The sequence below is a fragment of the Mustela putorius genome, unplaced genomic scaffold (genome assembly GCF_011764305.1).
Source record: "Mustela putorius furo isolate JIRA1106 unplaced genomic scaffold, ASM1176430v1.1 tig00537227_pilon_pilon_pilon, whole genome shotgun sequence".
Taxonomy (NCBI): domain Eukaryota; kingdom Metazoa; phylum Chordata; class Mammalia; order Carnivora; family Mustelidae; genus Mustela; species Mustela putorius.
The window spans coordinates 37,751,833-37,764,448 of NW_025422368.1; the positions used below are offsets into that span (position 1 = coordinate 37,751,833).

Here is a 12,616-nt window from a genome sequence, read left to right on the forward strand (position 1 = left end):
GACGATTTGGCCGGGGTCAGAAATTCTTGTCTGGTCCTTGCTGTCCTTGCACGGGCTATAGACCACACCACTGTAAGACTGTGCTGTGCTTACACAATTATGTCTTGAGTGGCCTTGAAGTCAGTACGTCTGGCACTAGAAGATCTGCTATTGGTGTTTGGGAAATAGATAATGGGAAAGCTTGAAGGATTTTCTGTGCATGTTGCAAACTCTTTAGTAATCAGCTAAAAATAGATACTTTTCTTATGGTTGTTTCTGTTAGCTATATAATGCCGCACAACCTTGAATAAACTCGGCACTATTGGACATCCTCCTTGGTGCTCCTCCTGTCCCCATCTCTTTGTCTCTTCATTTCTTTCCACCATCCTCTTATGCTCTCGACCCTGGTCGGTTTGTCGCGCCGGCCGCGACAAAGGGAGTGAAAACTGAATGGGATGAAACTGGAGAGGGAGACCAACTGTGAGAGACTCTGGACTCTGGGAAACAAATTGAAGGTTACAGAAGGGAGGGGGTGAGGGGATGGGGTAACCAGATGATGGGTATTAAGAACAACACGTGTGGTGATGAGCGCTGGGTGTTACATGTAACTAATGAATCACTGAACACTACACACCAACTTAGTTTAGCCAACAAGCAGCAAAATTCATTACATGAGCTCTCATGTATAATACGCAAATTAGCTACTTCTGCTAGGGTCTCGTCAACCCAGTCCAATCTGAATTCTTTTCCGTTTAACAAAACAGCAAAAAGGATCTCGCAAAAAGGATTGTATTTTCACTATATCCATTGACTATTTCTTTTTTTTTTTTTTTTAAAGATTTTATTTATTTGACAGAGAGATCACAAGCAGGCAGAGAGGCAGACAGAGAGAGAGGGGGAAGCAGACTCCCTGCTGAGCAGAGAGCCCGATGCAGGGCTTGATCCCAGGACCCTGGGATCATGACCTGAGCCAAAGGCAGAGGCTTAACCCACTGAGCCACCCAGGCGCCCAGAACTTAACTTTCTTATTTCATTCCATTAAACTTTCTGAGACTTTCAATTTTCCACACCTGGATAGCTTGGGGATCAGTCTCATAGATTTTGTGGTTCTTTTCAGTAATAGGAATAGTCTCATTTCAGAAATTATTATGTCCAGCATAATCTCAAAACTTCAAACTCTTCAATTAAAACTTAAAACTCAATTTGAAACCACCGCCCTCCTCCATCCTGGACCATTCCAGATCTGGTAGCTACAGAAAATGGGATGTGCTTTTTTTTCTGACTTCATATGGGGGAAAGAAAACTGAAGAAAAAGAAGCACAGCTGTGTGCTGCTGTTAGCTTCCTTAATGAGTGACTTTGTGGTTTGGTCTTTTTGTTGTTGTTGTTTTTAGAAATCATCTTATTTAACTGCTTCTTACTTCCCATCAGAAATATTTCTCTTGAGTTGGAAGACACTTCTTTTACTCCTCATTTGTGTGGGTTCTATAGATTCTTTATAGATTCTTACTAGGGCTTCATTGCCTAGAGTTCTTTAAAAAATGTGGCTAAATATACATAATATAAAATTTCTTGTCATAACTATTTTGGAAGTGTACAGTTTAGTAGTGTTAAGTACATTCACATTGTTGTGCAACTAGTTTCTGGAACTCTTCTCAAGTTGCAAAACTGAAACTTAATGTTCTTTAAACCACAACTCCTCTTACCCCCAGTGTCTGGCAAATATCACCTGGCAAATATCATTCTACTTTTGTCTCTATGAATTTGACTAGTCAGGACCCTCATGTAAGTGGAGTCATGCAGTGTTTTTTGTTTTGTTTTGTTTTGTTTTGTTGTGACTGGCTTATTTCACTTAGCATTATGTCATCAAGATCTATCTATATCTTCAGAATTTTCTGCCTTTTTAAAACTGAGAAATATTTGATTGTAGGTATAGGTCACATTTTCTTCATTCATCCATCAATGGATGGATCCTTGGGAAGCTTTCACCTCTTGGCTATTGTGAATAGTGTTGTTATGAACATGAGGTTTATAAGTATCTCTTCAAAATCCTGAATTGGGTTCTATGAGAGTATACACCCAGAAATAGAATTATGATCATACAACAATGTTCAATTTTTTGAAGAGCCACATTGTGTTTTCCACAGTAGCTGCACCATTTTACATTCCCACCAATCCTTAGCATAATGTCTACATTGCAGCAGTGAATCCTCAATGTACCTTAATCATCAGATTGAGCAGACACAAATAAGCATGGGTAAGAAATACACACACACACACACACACACACACACACACACACACTCCATCATGGGAACTCTACCTCCATTATATCACCTAAACCCAATTACCTCTCAAAGATCTCATCTTCTCGGGGCGCCTGAGGGGCTTAAAGGGTTAAAGCTCTGCCTTCGGCTCAGGTCATGATCTCAGGGTCCTGGGATCAAATCCTGCATGGGGCTCTCTGCTTGGTGGGGAACCTGCTTCTCCCTCTCTCTCTGCCTGCCTCTCTGCCTACTTGTGATCTCTGTCTGTCAAATAAATAAATAAAATCTTAAAAAAAAATCTCATCTTCTCATACCATTACATTGGGCATTTCAACATATGAATTTTGTAAGGACACAGACAGCCCATAACATATGTGTACATGATGTATGTTTACGTATATGTGTGTATTTTTAATTTCATATGTACTTTTGCAAGAGAATGTATGTATTTGTTGGGGTGATTGTGCATTATTTCTTATGATCTGATGGCACAAATTTCATTTGCCTGATTCAATTAATTAAATGACATCATGCTCCAGCTACATGTCTCAAATTTTAGTTTTACAGTATACTTATGCATATTTATATTTACAGTATTATTTAATTATATAAAGTACAAACTTCTCTGCTAGATTTTCAGTCTATAAGTCACTATGTATAAAACAGATATGTATTATGATCAATGACCAGTCATGTCATCTACTTGTAAGTCTGTCAATCATTGATTCATGTGCATCTGTCTTTAGTTAGCACATAGACAATTAAGCATAAAGTTACATTACTTCTTCACCTCACAATGATAAATTTGCATGATATTTTACAAAAATAAGTAATCAAAAGAGGGAACTGTTCAATAATGATTAATGCAGCAAAGAAACAAAAAGTGGTAATGCTGAAAGTCAAAGTCAAATAGAAAATGGGCAAATAGAGGAGCCCCTGGATGGCTCAGATGGTTAAGTATCTGCCTTCTGCTTAGGTCATGATCTCAGGGACCTGTGATGGAGCCCCACATTGGGCTCCTACCTCAGCAGGGAGTCTGCTTCTGCCCTTACTTCTACTCCTCTCTCGGCCTCTCCCCCTGCTCATGCTATCTCTGTCATTGTGTCTCTCTCTCTCAAGTGAATAAACAAAATCTTTAAAGGACAGAGAGAAAATAGACAAGTAGAAAGAAATAGCTGATCATGAATATATTGATATTTCCACTTTTGGAGGAACTCTAGATATGCAGCCAAAGGAATTTTGAAGGAAACCATCAACAAAAATAAGGGATAGGGTTGTGATGAAAAGGATGGAGATGTCCCAGAGAAGTTATATCCACGAATAATCTTTACATAAAAGGGATTCTGAGGTATTTCATGACATTCCAAATACAAAATAAATAAGTAAATAAATAAATAAAATGTTGGAAGCCCATTCAAACTTAGAAGTATGAAAATTTAGGAAAGCTTTTATGCTTTCTTTATACTTTCTTCTTTCTTTATACTACTCTTTATACTAGCTCCATGTTTCAAGTTACACAGCAAGGTGTCCACAATGAGGAGTATGGGCCTCTTCGTGCTCCCCTTTGAGGAGTTGGCAAGTGGGAGGTAAGGAACCAATCAGAGACTGAATTCTCGGAGTCCTTTCTGTGGTCCAGCTAATCCTAGGCTGCGGAGCCCACCCTGCTGGAACAAGGGTAGCCGTTGGTGCTGCCTGGAAGCCATTACGGTTCCAGCCTCATAACAGAAGAGCCTTGTCTATGAGCTTTGGAGATGGAGAGTGAAGGGATTGAGAATAGGGATGGGATGGAGGTTGTCGAGCAGAAGGTCAAGAGACCAGGTAATGGGGGGCCACAGAGATTGTCCTTGGGTACAGAAACTGAGCCTCCGGTGATTATCATAGCATCCTTCCTTGACCCCAATTTGTGTACTCAGCACTTTTGTTTTTAATTGTCCATAATCTGCCCTAAATAAAAGCGGTATTCCTCAGTAAAACCAAGACTACAAAGAAATGGTGGATCCACTCCTCTCCACCAGATTTTTCCCCCTCGGAAGAGGCAGCAATAAAAAAGTCCCAGGATGAAGTTTGGTTTTCTATTCTGGACCCAAGGCAAGAAAACTGAGTAAGTAAAACAGTTGTCAGAAATGGCACTAAAAAGTGGAGCCAAAGCACTTTTGAACTCTGGCTGCTGAGAAGTTAGCTCTGAGTACCCTTTCTCATGTTCCCAATACTAATCGCTGTGTTGTGAAGAGTAGCACCTATAGAAGATAGAGAAATAGGTAAATCTTACTTGAGTTTTCTGTTTGCTTGCTGTTTGGTTTTTTCTCTAGAATGTAAACAATGACATGCATCTTTCCTAGGTGTAGTAACGAAGAAAATGCTAGTCATGTCAAGTATGCTATGTGGAGGCATCGCTTTTCTTCTTTGGGCAATGTTAGGATTTCCTAGAAAATGTGAGTAAACAATTTCTGCTAAAAATATGTTAATTGTATTATCATTACTTCAGTCCCGTACCAATGACTAGCCTGTTCCTCCCTAACATTGAATAATTAGAATCAGAAAGCACTCTCCCAACCAGAGCACCTAATTGCTTTTTAAAACTTGTCACTTGATTTGCCTTCTAGAAAGAGTAATCCTTTTTTAAAGCTTATTTATTAAAGTAATTTCTACACCCAATCTGGGGCTCGGACTCACAACCTTGAGATTAAGAGTCACATGCTTTACCAACTGAGCCGGCCAGGTGCCCCATAGAAAGATTATTCTTTTAATACCTATTGAACTTTGGGCATACTATTAGATCATGAAGCTACCAAAATGAAAAAAAAAAGGGAGGGGGAGGGGGGAGGGATATTTTGGCCTGAAAGGAATTAGTCTTTGATAAGAAACAGGCACATAAGCAAATAGTAACAATAAAATAATTGCTAAATAGAAGTATGTTCAATATGAAGAGGAAGAGGATTATAAGTCTGCTTTTGGTAGTCAAGCAAAACTTTGTGAAGGGAAAGGTGTTTGTGCTGAACCTTAAGTTCAAGTAGGCATTTATGAGAGAGTGCCTTAGATGAAAGAAAGAACGAGAATGTCAGAGAATTATGTCAGGTGTAAATGTGATAGAATTAAAAAGAAGTAGGGTGGGGACTAGCAATTGTATTACCGTTCCTTAGTGCATTAACTCTCTTACTCCCATAGATGATTACGTTATAGTTTTCCTCTTTTCTTCAGAATGCTTCAGTCTCAAGTCTATATTTGCTTTCGACTTTATCTCATAAACTATAACAATTACTAAAAAACTCCCAAATACTGTCGTGACCACCCCTACTTGCTTAACTCTATCTTTACCTGTAATACACTGTCTAGAATTTTGGTACTGTAGACAGAGTTTTCATGTTCTACTCTAGTTTCTATAGCCTCTTACCTGATCAATTATGTGACTATAATAATATTTTTCTCTCTCTCCTACATTATAGTTTTTCCATAGTCAGCTGAAACATCCCCATCAGCAGTACATTATGGTAATATCTCTCTTACCTTAAAAAAATTTTTGATTAGTCCTCACTCTTTCTTCACTATCAATTTCTTTCTTTTTTCTTCTGTTACAGCAACCTCCTTGAAAAAAAATTTTTTTTGCTCAGTTTTTCTAATTTCTATCTTCCTATTTTCTGTCAATCTACTCTGATCAGGCGCCACTTCCTTTTTCTTCTACAGAATTTGTCTTTCAAGTTCATTGGCAACTTCTGTGTTGCTAAATTTAGTCCTTTCTCAGTTTTCATCTTACTTGACCTCTTTGCGGTATTCAGCAATCTCTTTCTGGAAATAATTTCTTCGTTTGGCTTCCAAGATACCATTCTCCCATGGTTTGCTTTCTACCTAACTTGTTGGTTCTTCCAGGTTTCCTTTGCTTATTCTTTCTTTTCTCCGTGATGTACTAACTTTCAGGTGCCCTGGGGCTCAGTCCCTGGGCAGGTCCCTTCTTTACCTACCCTTGCCCCCTTGGCAATCTGAACCTTACTTATATCTTTGTCACACTTACAGTGAACTCCAAATACATGTCTCCAATCTGTGTCTCTTAACTGAATTCCAAATTTTTAATCCATCTAGTGGACTGTCTAATAAACTTCTCAAGCATAACATTGTCCAAGCTGAAATCTTATTCTGGCTTTCTCTCATAAACCCTTGTTATCTGTGGTCTATCTTATTTCAGGAAACAGCAACTTTGTCTTTCCAATTTTTAAACCAACCTTATAGTCATATTTGACACTTTTTCCTGCCTCATACCCCTATTTTCCACATAATCAGCAAATTCTTCCTGGTCTTTCAAAATATAAATAGAATCTGTGTACTTTTCACCACTTCTACTGTTACCACCCTCTACCTAGCCAACATCCTCTTTTCTAAATGTTCTTCCTTCTTCTACCCTTTACCTCTTAGGGCAGGTTGTCCAGTGAAAAAAATGAGCCACAAATATCATTTATATTTTAGATGGTACACTGAAAACCTAAAAAAAAAAAAAAAAGGAAAAAAAAATAGTTCTCATAGTATTTTTTGTTTAACCCAGTGTGAAAGAGAAAATAAAATAGAGTCATTTACGTCAAAGTGTTTTAAAATGTATCCAGGAGGCCATTAAGGAGGTAAGCCTTACGCGTATCCTCCAAAACTTTTGAACCAGGCCAAACCCCAAATATTCCAAGGGTTCTGCAAGACCTCTTGGAATTTGCTACACTAATGAAAGCCTTAGCCACCAATTATGCTTACCCAAGATTAGTTTTCTGCTATCAGCACCGATCAAAATTCTTTGTAATACATAATATATACAAACCTTCCCTTTATTTTTCTTTAAAAACTCCTGACTTTTGCTCCCTAGAGGGATGCTATTTGGATTGCCACTCAAATCTATAAACCCTGAACTGCAATTCTTTGATTAAAAAAATGCTTTTGCTTAGTTATTGCCTCCTGAAAATTTTAGGTTAATGTCAGTATAGTCAATATATTATCATTTCACCATCTATCAATTTATTATTAATGATATTTTTAAAACTTTTGTACTAAGTTTTTGATATTCACTGTGTATCTTATAGGATATTTGGAGTTGACTAAGCCATATTTCAAATATCGATAGCAATGTGTAGCTAGTGGCTACCATGATGGTCAGTACACTTCTAGAATACATTTAAAAATTTTTTCAAAAACAAATGCTGCTATGGTTATTCATTCACTTGGAGTAATGCCAAAATCTTGCCAATGGTCTACAAGGCTCTATTGGATCTGGTCATCCAGTCATCAATTACTTCTGTGATCTCATTTCCTACCATTTGTCCCTTCACTCAGTCTTCTTTAGTCATGCAGGCATCCTCACTATTTTGTGAACAAGCCAGGCCTTCATCTTGGTCTTTTGTACTGTTTCTTCTCTTTGTTAAGGGAGATCTTCCCAGATATATGCATATTCCTCACTAGTTCACCACCCTCAAGTTTTGGTAAAATCACCCTCTGGTTGATTCTATCCTGGCTACTGCATTAAAATTGTAAAACTTTCTACCAATAATCCTAATTTCCCTTAATGACAAACTATAAAATTTAGTAGACAAGCAAGTCCCATAAAAGCAAAGATTTTTTTTGTATCTTATGTACACTGTTGTATTTCTAGACCTACAGAAATGTCTGGCCCATGATAGAAGCTCAAGTGGTAGTTGTCAAATGAATTAATGAATGAATGATAAAAGTTGGTTTTCTGGTAACCCAAGTTCTGAACCAAATATTTGATTTTGTACTAACTTGTACAAACTGTTACTGTATAAACTTTACTAACTATACTACTGGTGTCTTGTATCATTTGAAGATTTTCTCATTCATAGGCTTGACTATGAACTAGTCATTTATTTCAACTGTGAAGAGATGTCCTTTTGGTGAGCCTTGTTTTTCTCAGGGCTACACCTTAATAAGTAACTTCATCTGTCTAGTTTCAGTAAGCTGGAAAGTAAAAAGTGGATAGCAGAAAGGTAGTAAATTCCAAAGCTTTTTTTCCTTGAATTATTTTGTGTTTAAAAACAAATGAACAACTTCAACTTCTGAGGAAAATCTATTCTTGAAAGACAATCTAGTCTCAATTAAGCCAGCAATAGGAAGCCAACCCTCTGAGGTTATGGATACAGATAGTTGGTTTATTTACAGTGAGACATGTCCCAGGTACCTTAGTAAATTATAGGAAAGGAAATGGGTAAATAGAGAAAATGCCAATAATATAAAAAAATGGGAGGAAACTGGCTAGAGAAGATTGTTTTGTTTATTGGTCTACTGTTGCTATATTAAATACGCATACACCTGCATTTTTCAGTGTTGATTTCTTTCATGCTGTGTTCTTAATTTTTTTTTCTGAGTTGACATTTGAAGTTCAATCATTTGAATTGAATATGGAAGTAAAATACATTTTCTCAATCTGAAATATATATTTTATACTGAAGATAAGACTCTTCCTTTCTCTTACACTTTCTTTATTTTTTTTTTCTACCACTGTGTTAATTTCAGTTAAAAATCCAAGGATATTTAAAGACAATACATGCTCAGAGGATGAAACTATATGTCCACAAGGCTGGAACCAAGTCAATAATAATTGCTTCTTTCAATCTGAACATGAAAAAACTTGGATAGATGGCCAAGCAAACTGCATAGCCTATCGTGGATCTCTGGCCATATTCAACTCCAAGAATGAAGTGGTTAGATTTCTCCTTTGCAATATACATCACATCTAATTTATTGAGTAGCTATTATATGACAGGTATCCTTCTAGGGTATGATATATCAGACAACAAAACGAAGATCTTTGCCTTTCTGGAGCTTACATCCCAGAGGAAGAGACAGGGAATGAAAAATAATCAAAACGAATGTGTAAATTGTATGGCATATGAGAAGTTAGTAAATTTTGATGAACATATATATGATTTATGTATATAACATATGTGTGTATGATATGAAATAAATATGAATAAGTTGCATATAAGATAGTCTTATTGAGATGACACTGAGCAAAACTATCAGGTGGAAAAGAATTAGAGAAATATCTGGGGAATCAGCTTCCCAAGAAGAAGAAACATCTGGAACATGGACCTCATGGTAGGTATATGCCTGGAATATTCAAGGAACAGAAAAAAAAAAAATCAGCCTATGTGCCTAGAATGAGGGAGTGAGTGAAAGATATGGGTGATTAGGGACTTGGAGGCTATAGTAAATACTTTGGTTTTCCTCCAAGTCAAATAGGGAAATACTGCAGAACTATGAACTAAAGTGAGACATGATTTGACTTAAGTTTAAAAAAAAAATCATTATCTTTGCTGTGATGAGCTAGTGGGTGGCAAATATAAAAGTAGAGTGCCATGTTACAAGGTTATTGCAATAACCCTTGCAAGATATAATGGGCCCAAGGAAGGACCATAGCACTGGAGGTAGCGAGAATGAGAAAACTCATTCTCAAAAGTTTAATGAAACAGCACCCCGTGTTTCATTAAAGGAATCTTTGATGCCCTATCTGGAACCGTCTTCATATTGGATTGGACTAAAGAAGCCAAATGCAAGCGCACCCTGGGTGTGGGCAAATGGAGATGCATTCGACAATTGGTAAGCTTTAATAACATTTATTATAAAATATGCTAAGCATGGTAAGGAATCTAAGCCTATAATCAACTACCCTTATAGTTTCCTCCACATTATCTCCCCTAAAAGACCATCAATGTATATAGATGCCAAAGAGAATCTTCAAATATATAGTCCTTAGTGAGGGTTTGGCATCAAATATCAACATCTACTTCTATATGGTAAATTAGACTGTATATACCACATGTGTACCACAAGTGTTCTTTTTATCTAAGACTATATAAAAATCTAACTAGCTTGATCCTTGCTTCTTTCCAGTTGGGGTTTGTCTCTATCTGTTTGTTTGTTGTTGCTTTGGACTGTCATTGCTAGGGAGTCTGAGAGAATGTACTAAAGTCTACATACCACACACTCTGGTGGACTGAAATGGAAGGGAATGAGTGAGAAAGAGAAAATGCATGCTCTAGATGATCTTTATTTAAAATTTTCGAACTTTTTGAACTTCTCAATGTTTCCTAGCTTGAAGAGCTGATTATACCTCTCAACTCTGTTTTCGTTTTTGAAACATTTGATTTTTTTTCCAACTTCAGAGAGGAGAAAAGAAAAGAAAGAATATTAGGTTCCCTGTAAAGGGACCCCCAGCTACAATTTATTTAGCATCTAATTCTGTGCTAGATATTATATGAGGGGTGACCCAACAAAGAAATTGCAGGATTTTCTAAAAGTAAACTTCTATTATTGTATTTATATCCAATTTTGTGTGAAAATACACAATGATTTGAGGATAATAATATAGCCAACTTTGAAAAATGTAAGAAAATTATGACATAAAATTTCTGACCAGCAAACCTAATATAATGATATTTTCTTTAGAGAAAATATTGGCAGTTTAACATAATATTATATATTATATATAGTCCTACTTAAAAAATGAAGAAGTAAAAACTAGAAGTTGGTTAAAGATGGTGTATTAGTTTGCTAAGGCTGCTAATATCACAGACTAGACAGTGTGAACAACAGTTCTAGAGACTAGAAATCCCGGATCAAGATGTCAGCAGGGTTGATTTCCTCTGAGGCCTCTCTTTGGCTTGTAAATGGTCATCCTCTCCCTCTGTGTCTTCACATGTTCTTCCCTCTGTGCAAATGCTTATCTTATTCAAATATTTTCTCATGAGGACACCTAATCATTGGATTAGGGCTCTAAAGATCTCTTTTTAACTTAATCATCTCTTCAAACAGTTCATCTCTTAATATGGTTATATTCTCAGCTACTATAGGTTAGATCTTAAACATCTGAATTTTGGGGGGACATAAGTAAGCCCATCGCAGTTAGCGTTAGGGAAGGCATGGAAATGAACATGTATTTTGGAAATAGGATAAATTCTGAAGATATCCTAAAAGCTGGGAAAGTGCACACCAGTGCTACAAAGTTCCCCCAAAATGAGGTGCTAAAACATTTTAATTGCCATATAACCAGAAATCCACCAAAACTCAACATTCCCTTTTTCTCATTTTGAACTTTCAATTGTATATGTATTATGTGACCTTAAGTAAGAATTTAGAAAACACTTCCTAGATATTTTATTTGTGATTATTTACATGTTTCACAGTTCATCAGGTGAATACCTATTTCAGTATTACTATGCTAATAGTTTCAAAATACAGTCAAGGGAACATCTACTTCAGCCTTTTGACCAGTTTTGTAAATGTGTACAGGGGGTGTGGGAATCAATGAAATTTTAGTTACACTCTACCTGCATATGATCTTTATTTTATTTTATTTTTTTAAGATTTTATTTATTTACTTGACAGAGAGAGATCACAAGTAGGCAGAGAAACAGGCAGAGAGAGAGGAAGGGAAGCAGGCTCCCCGCTGAGCAGAGAGCCCGATGCGGGACTGGATCCCAGGACCCTGAGATCATGACCTGAGCTGAAGGCAGCGGCTTAACCCACTGAGCCACCCAGGCGCCCTGTATATGATCTTTAAATGGTTCACTATATTTACTTATTTTTGTTCTTTTGTATAAAAGAAAGGATCTAATCCATCCCAAAGTGATTTTCAATGTCTACTCCACTGTAAAACGGCATCAAGTTCCAGGATTTTTTGTTGTTACTGCAGTGAAGTTCCTTGGTGTTAGTTTCTTTCCACACCACCATCCCAAAGTGAAGTTTGGAGGCTGAAGAGGAGAGAAACAGTTCATTTCACTCCCTCTACCCCTTTTTAGTTGCAAATTTTGAAACATGGTCACCAGAGTTACATATTTTTGTCCGTACGTAGTTATTTTTCATGCGGCTCAGTAAATAATTAACCTCCTTATTTTGTTCCAGGTTTAATATTGAAGGAAGTGGAACATGTGCCTTCATGTTTAAGAATGGCATAAGCAGTGCCAGTTGCAATGATGCAATAAAATATATATGCAGCAGAGAATCCTTTTGTCCTTAGACACAGGGTCCTTCATAATAAAGTAAATAAAATAATTAAAGAAAGACTATCTTTTTATGTGTTATAAATTCATACGGATACATTTTCCTTCCCATCAAACATACTCTTTAAGTTGCTTGATAAAATTTTAAATGACTTCTATCTTCATTTAATTAACTTATCTAAGAAGTCAAGAAACTAAACTGAATTTTTACATGATGTCACTTTGCCACGTAAATTGGTGTGTCTAAGCCTGAGGGTATAACAGTGGTCTTGTTCACAACTGATTGAACAGCATGCCTCAGTAGAACAGACTGGATGGTAAAAAGGAAGGAGTGAAAGATTGCTCTGTCCGAAATTCAATTTAATCTGCCTGCAAGAGATGAGAGATG

The 12,616-nt window shown here is 36.8% G+C and overlaps 1 protein-coding gene across 4 annotated transcripts; it reads left to right on the top strand.

The window, feature by feature from the left end:
- Positions 1-1,682: 1,682 nt before the first annotated feature.
- Positions 1,683-12,494, top strand: LOC101684915 (C-type lectin domain family 2 member F-like). 4 transcript variants are annotated; one of them, XR_006604604.1, is made up of 7 exons: positions 1,687-1,763; positions 3,744-3,831; positions 4,214-4,346; positions 4,585-4,677; positions 8,741-9,325; positions 9,720-9,826; positions 12,131-12,230. XR_006604604.1 is itself a non-coding variant. In XM_004779722.3 (6 exons), the coding sequence occupies exons 2-6, from the start codon at positions 3,997-3,999 to the stop codon at positions 12,243-12,245; spliced, it is 570 nt and encodes a 189-aa protein (XP_004779779.1). In that variant the 5' UTR covers positions 1,693-1,763; positions 3,744-3,996; the 3' UTR covers positions 12,246-12,494. The 4 variants fall into 4 exon arrangements, 3 of the variants coding, with proteins under 3 accessions (XP_044928807.1, XP_004779779.1, XP_044928806.1); XM_004779722.3 differs by lacking the exon at positions 4,214-4,346 and having other exon boundaries at positions 1,693-1,763; positions 3,744-4,063; positions 8,741-8,928; positions 12,131-12,494; XM_045072872.1 differs by lacking the exons at positions 3,744-3,831; positions 4,214-4,346 and having other exon boundaries at positions 1,683-1,763; positions 8,741-8,928; positions 12,131-12,493.
- The last annotated feature ends 122 nt before the right edge of the window (positions 12,495-12,616 follow it).

What these genes read in the sequence shown, in the direction of transcription:
- LOC101684915 (XM_004779722.3), top strand. Translation starts at nt 3,997, where the DNA reads ATGGAGAGTGAAGGGATTGAGAATAGGGATGGGATGGAGGTTGTCGAG. An exon ending in GCAGAAGGTCAAGAGACCAG is followed by an intron (nt 4,064 to 4,584) that starts GTAATGGGGGGC and finishes CATCTTTCCTAG; the next exon opens with GTGTAGTAACGAAGAAAATG. An exon ending in GGAGATGCATTCGACAATTG is followed by an intron (nt 9,827 to 12,130) that starts GTAAGCTTTAAT and finishes ATTTTGTTCCAG; the next exon opens with GTTTAATATTGAAGGAAGTG.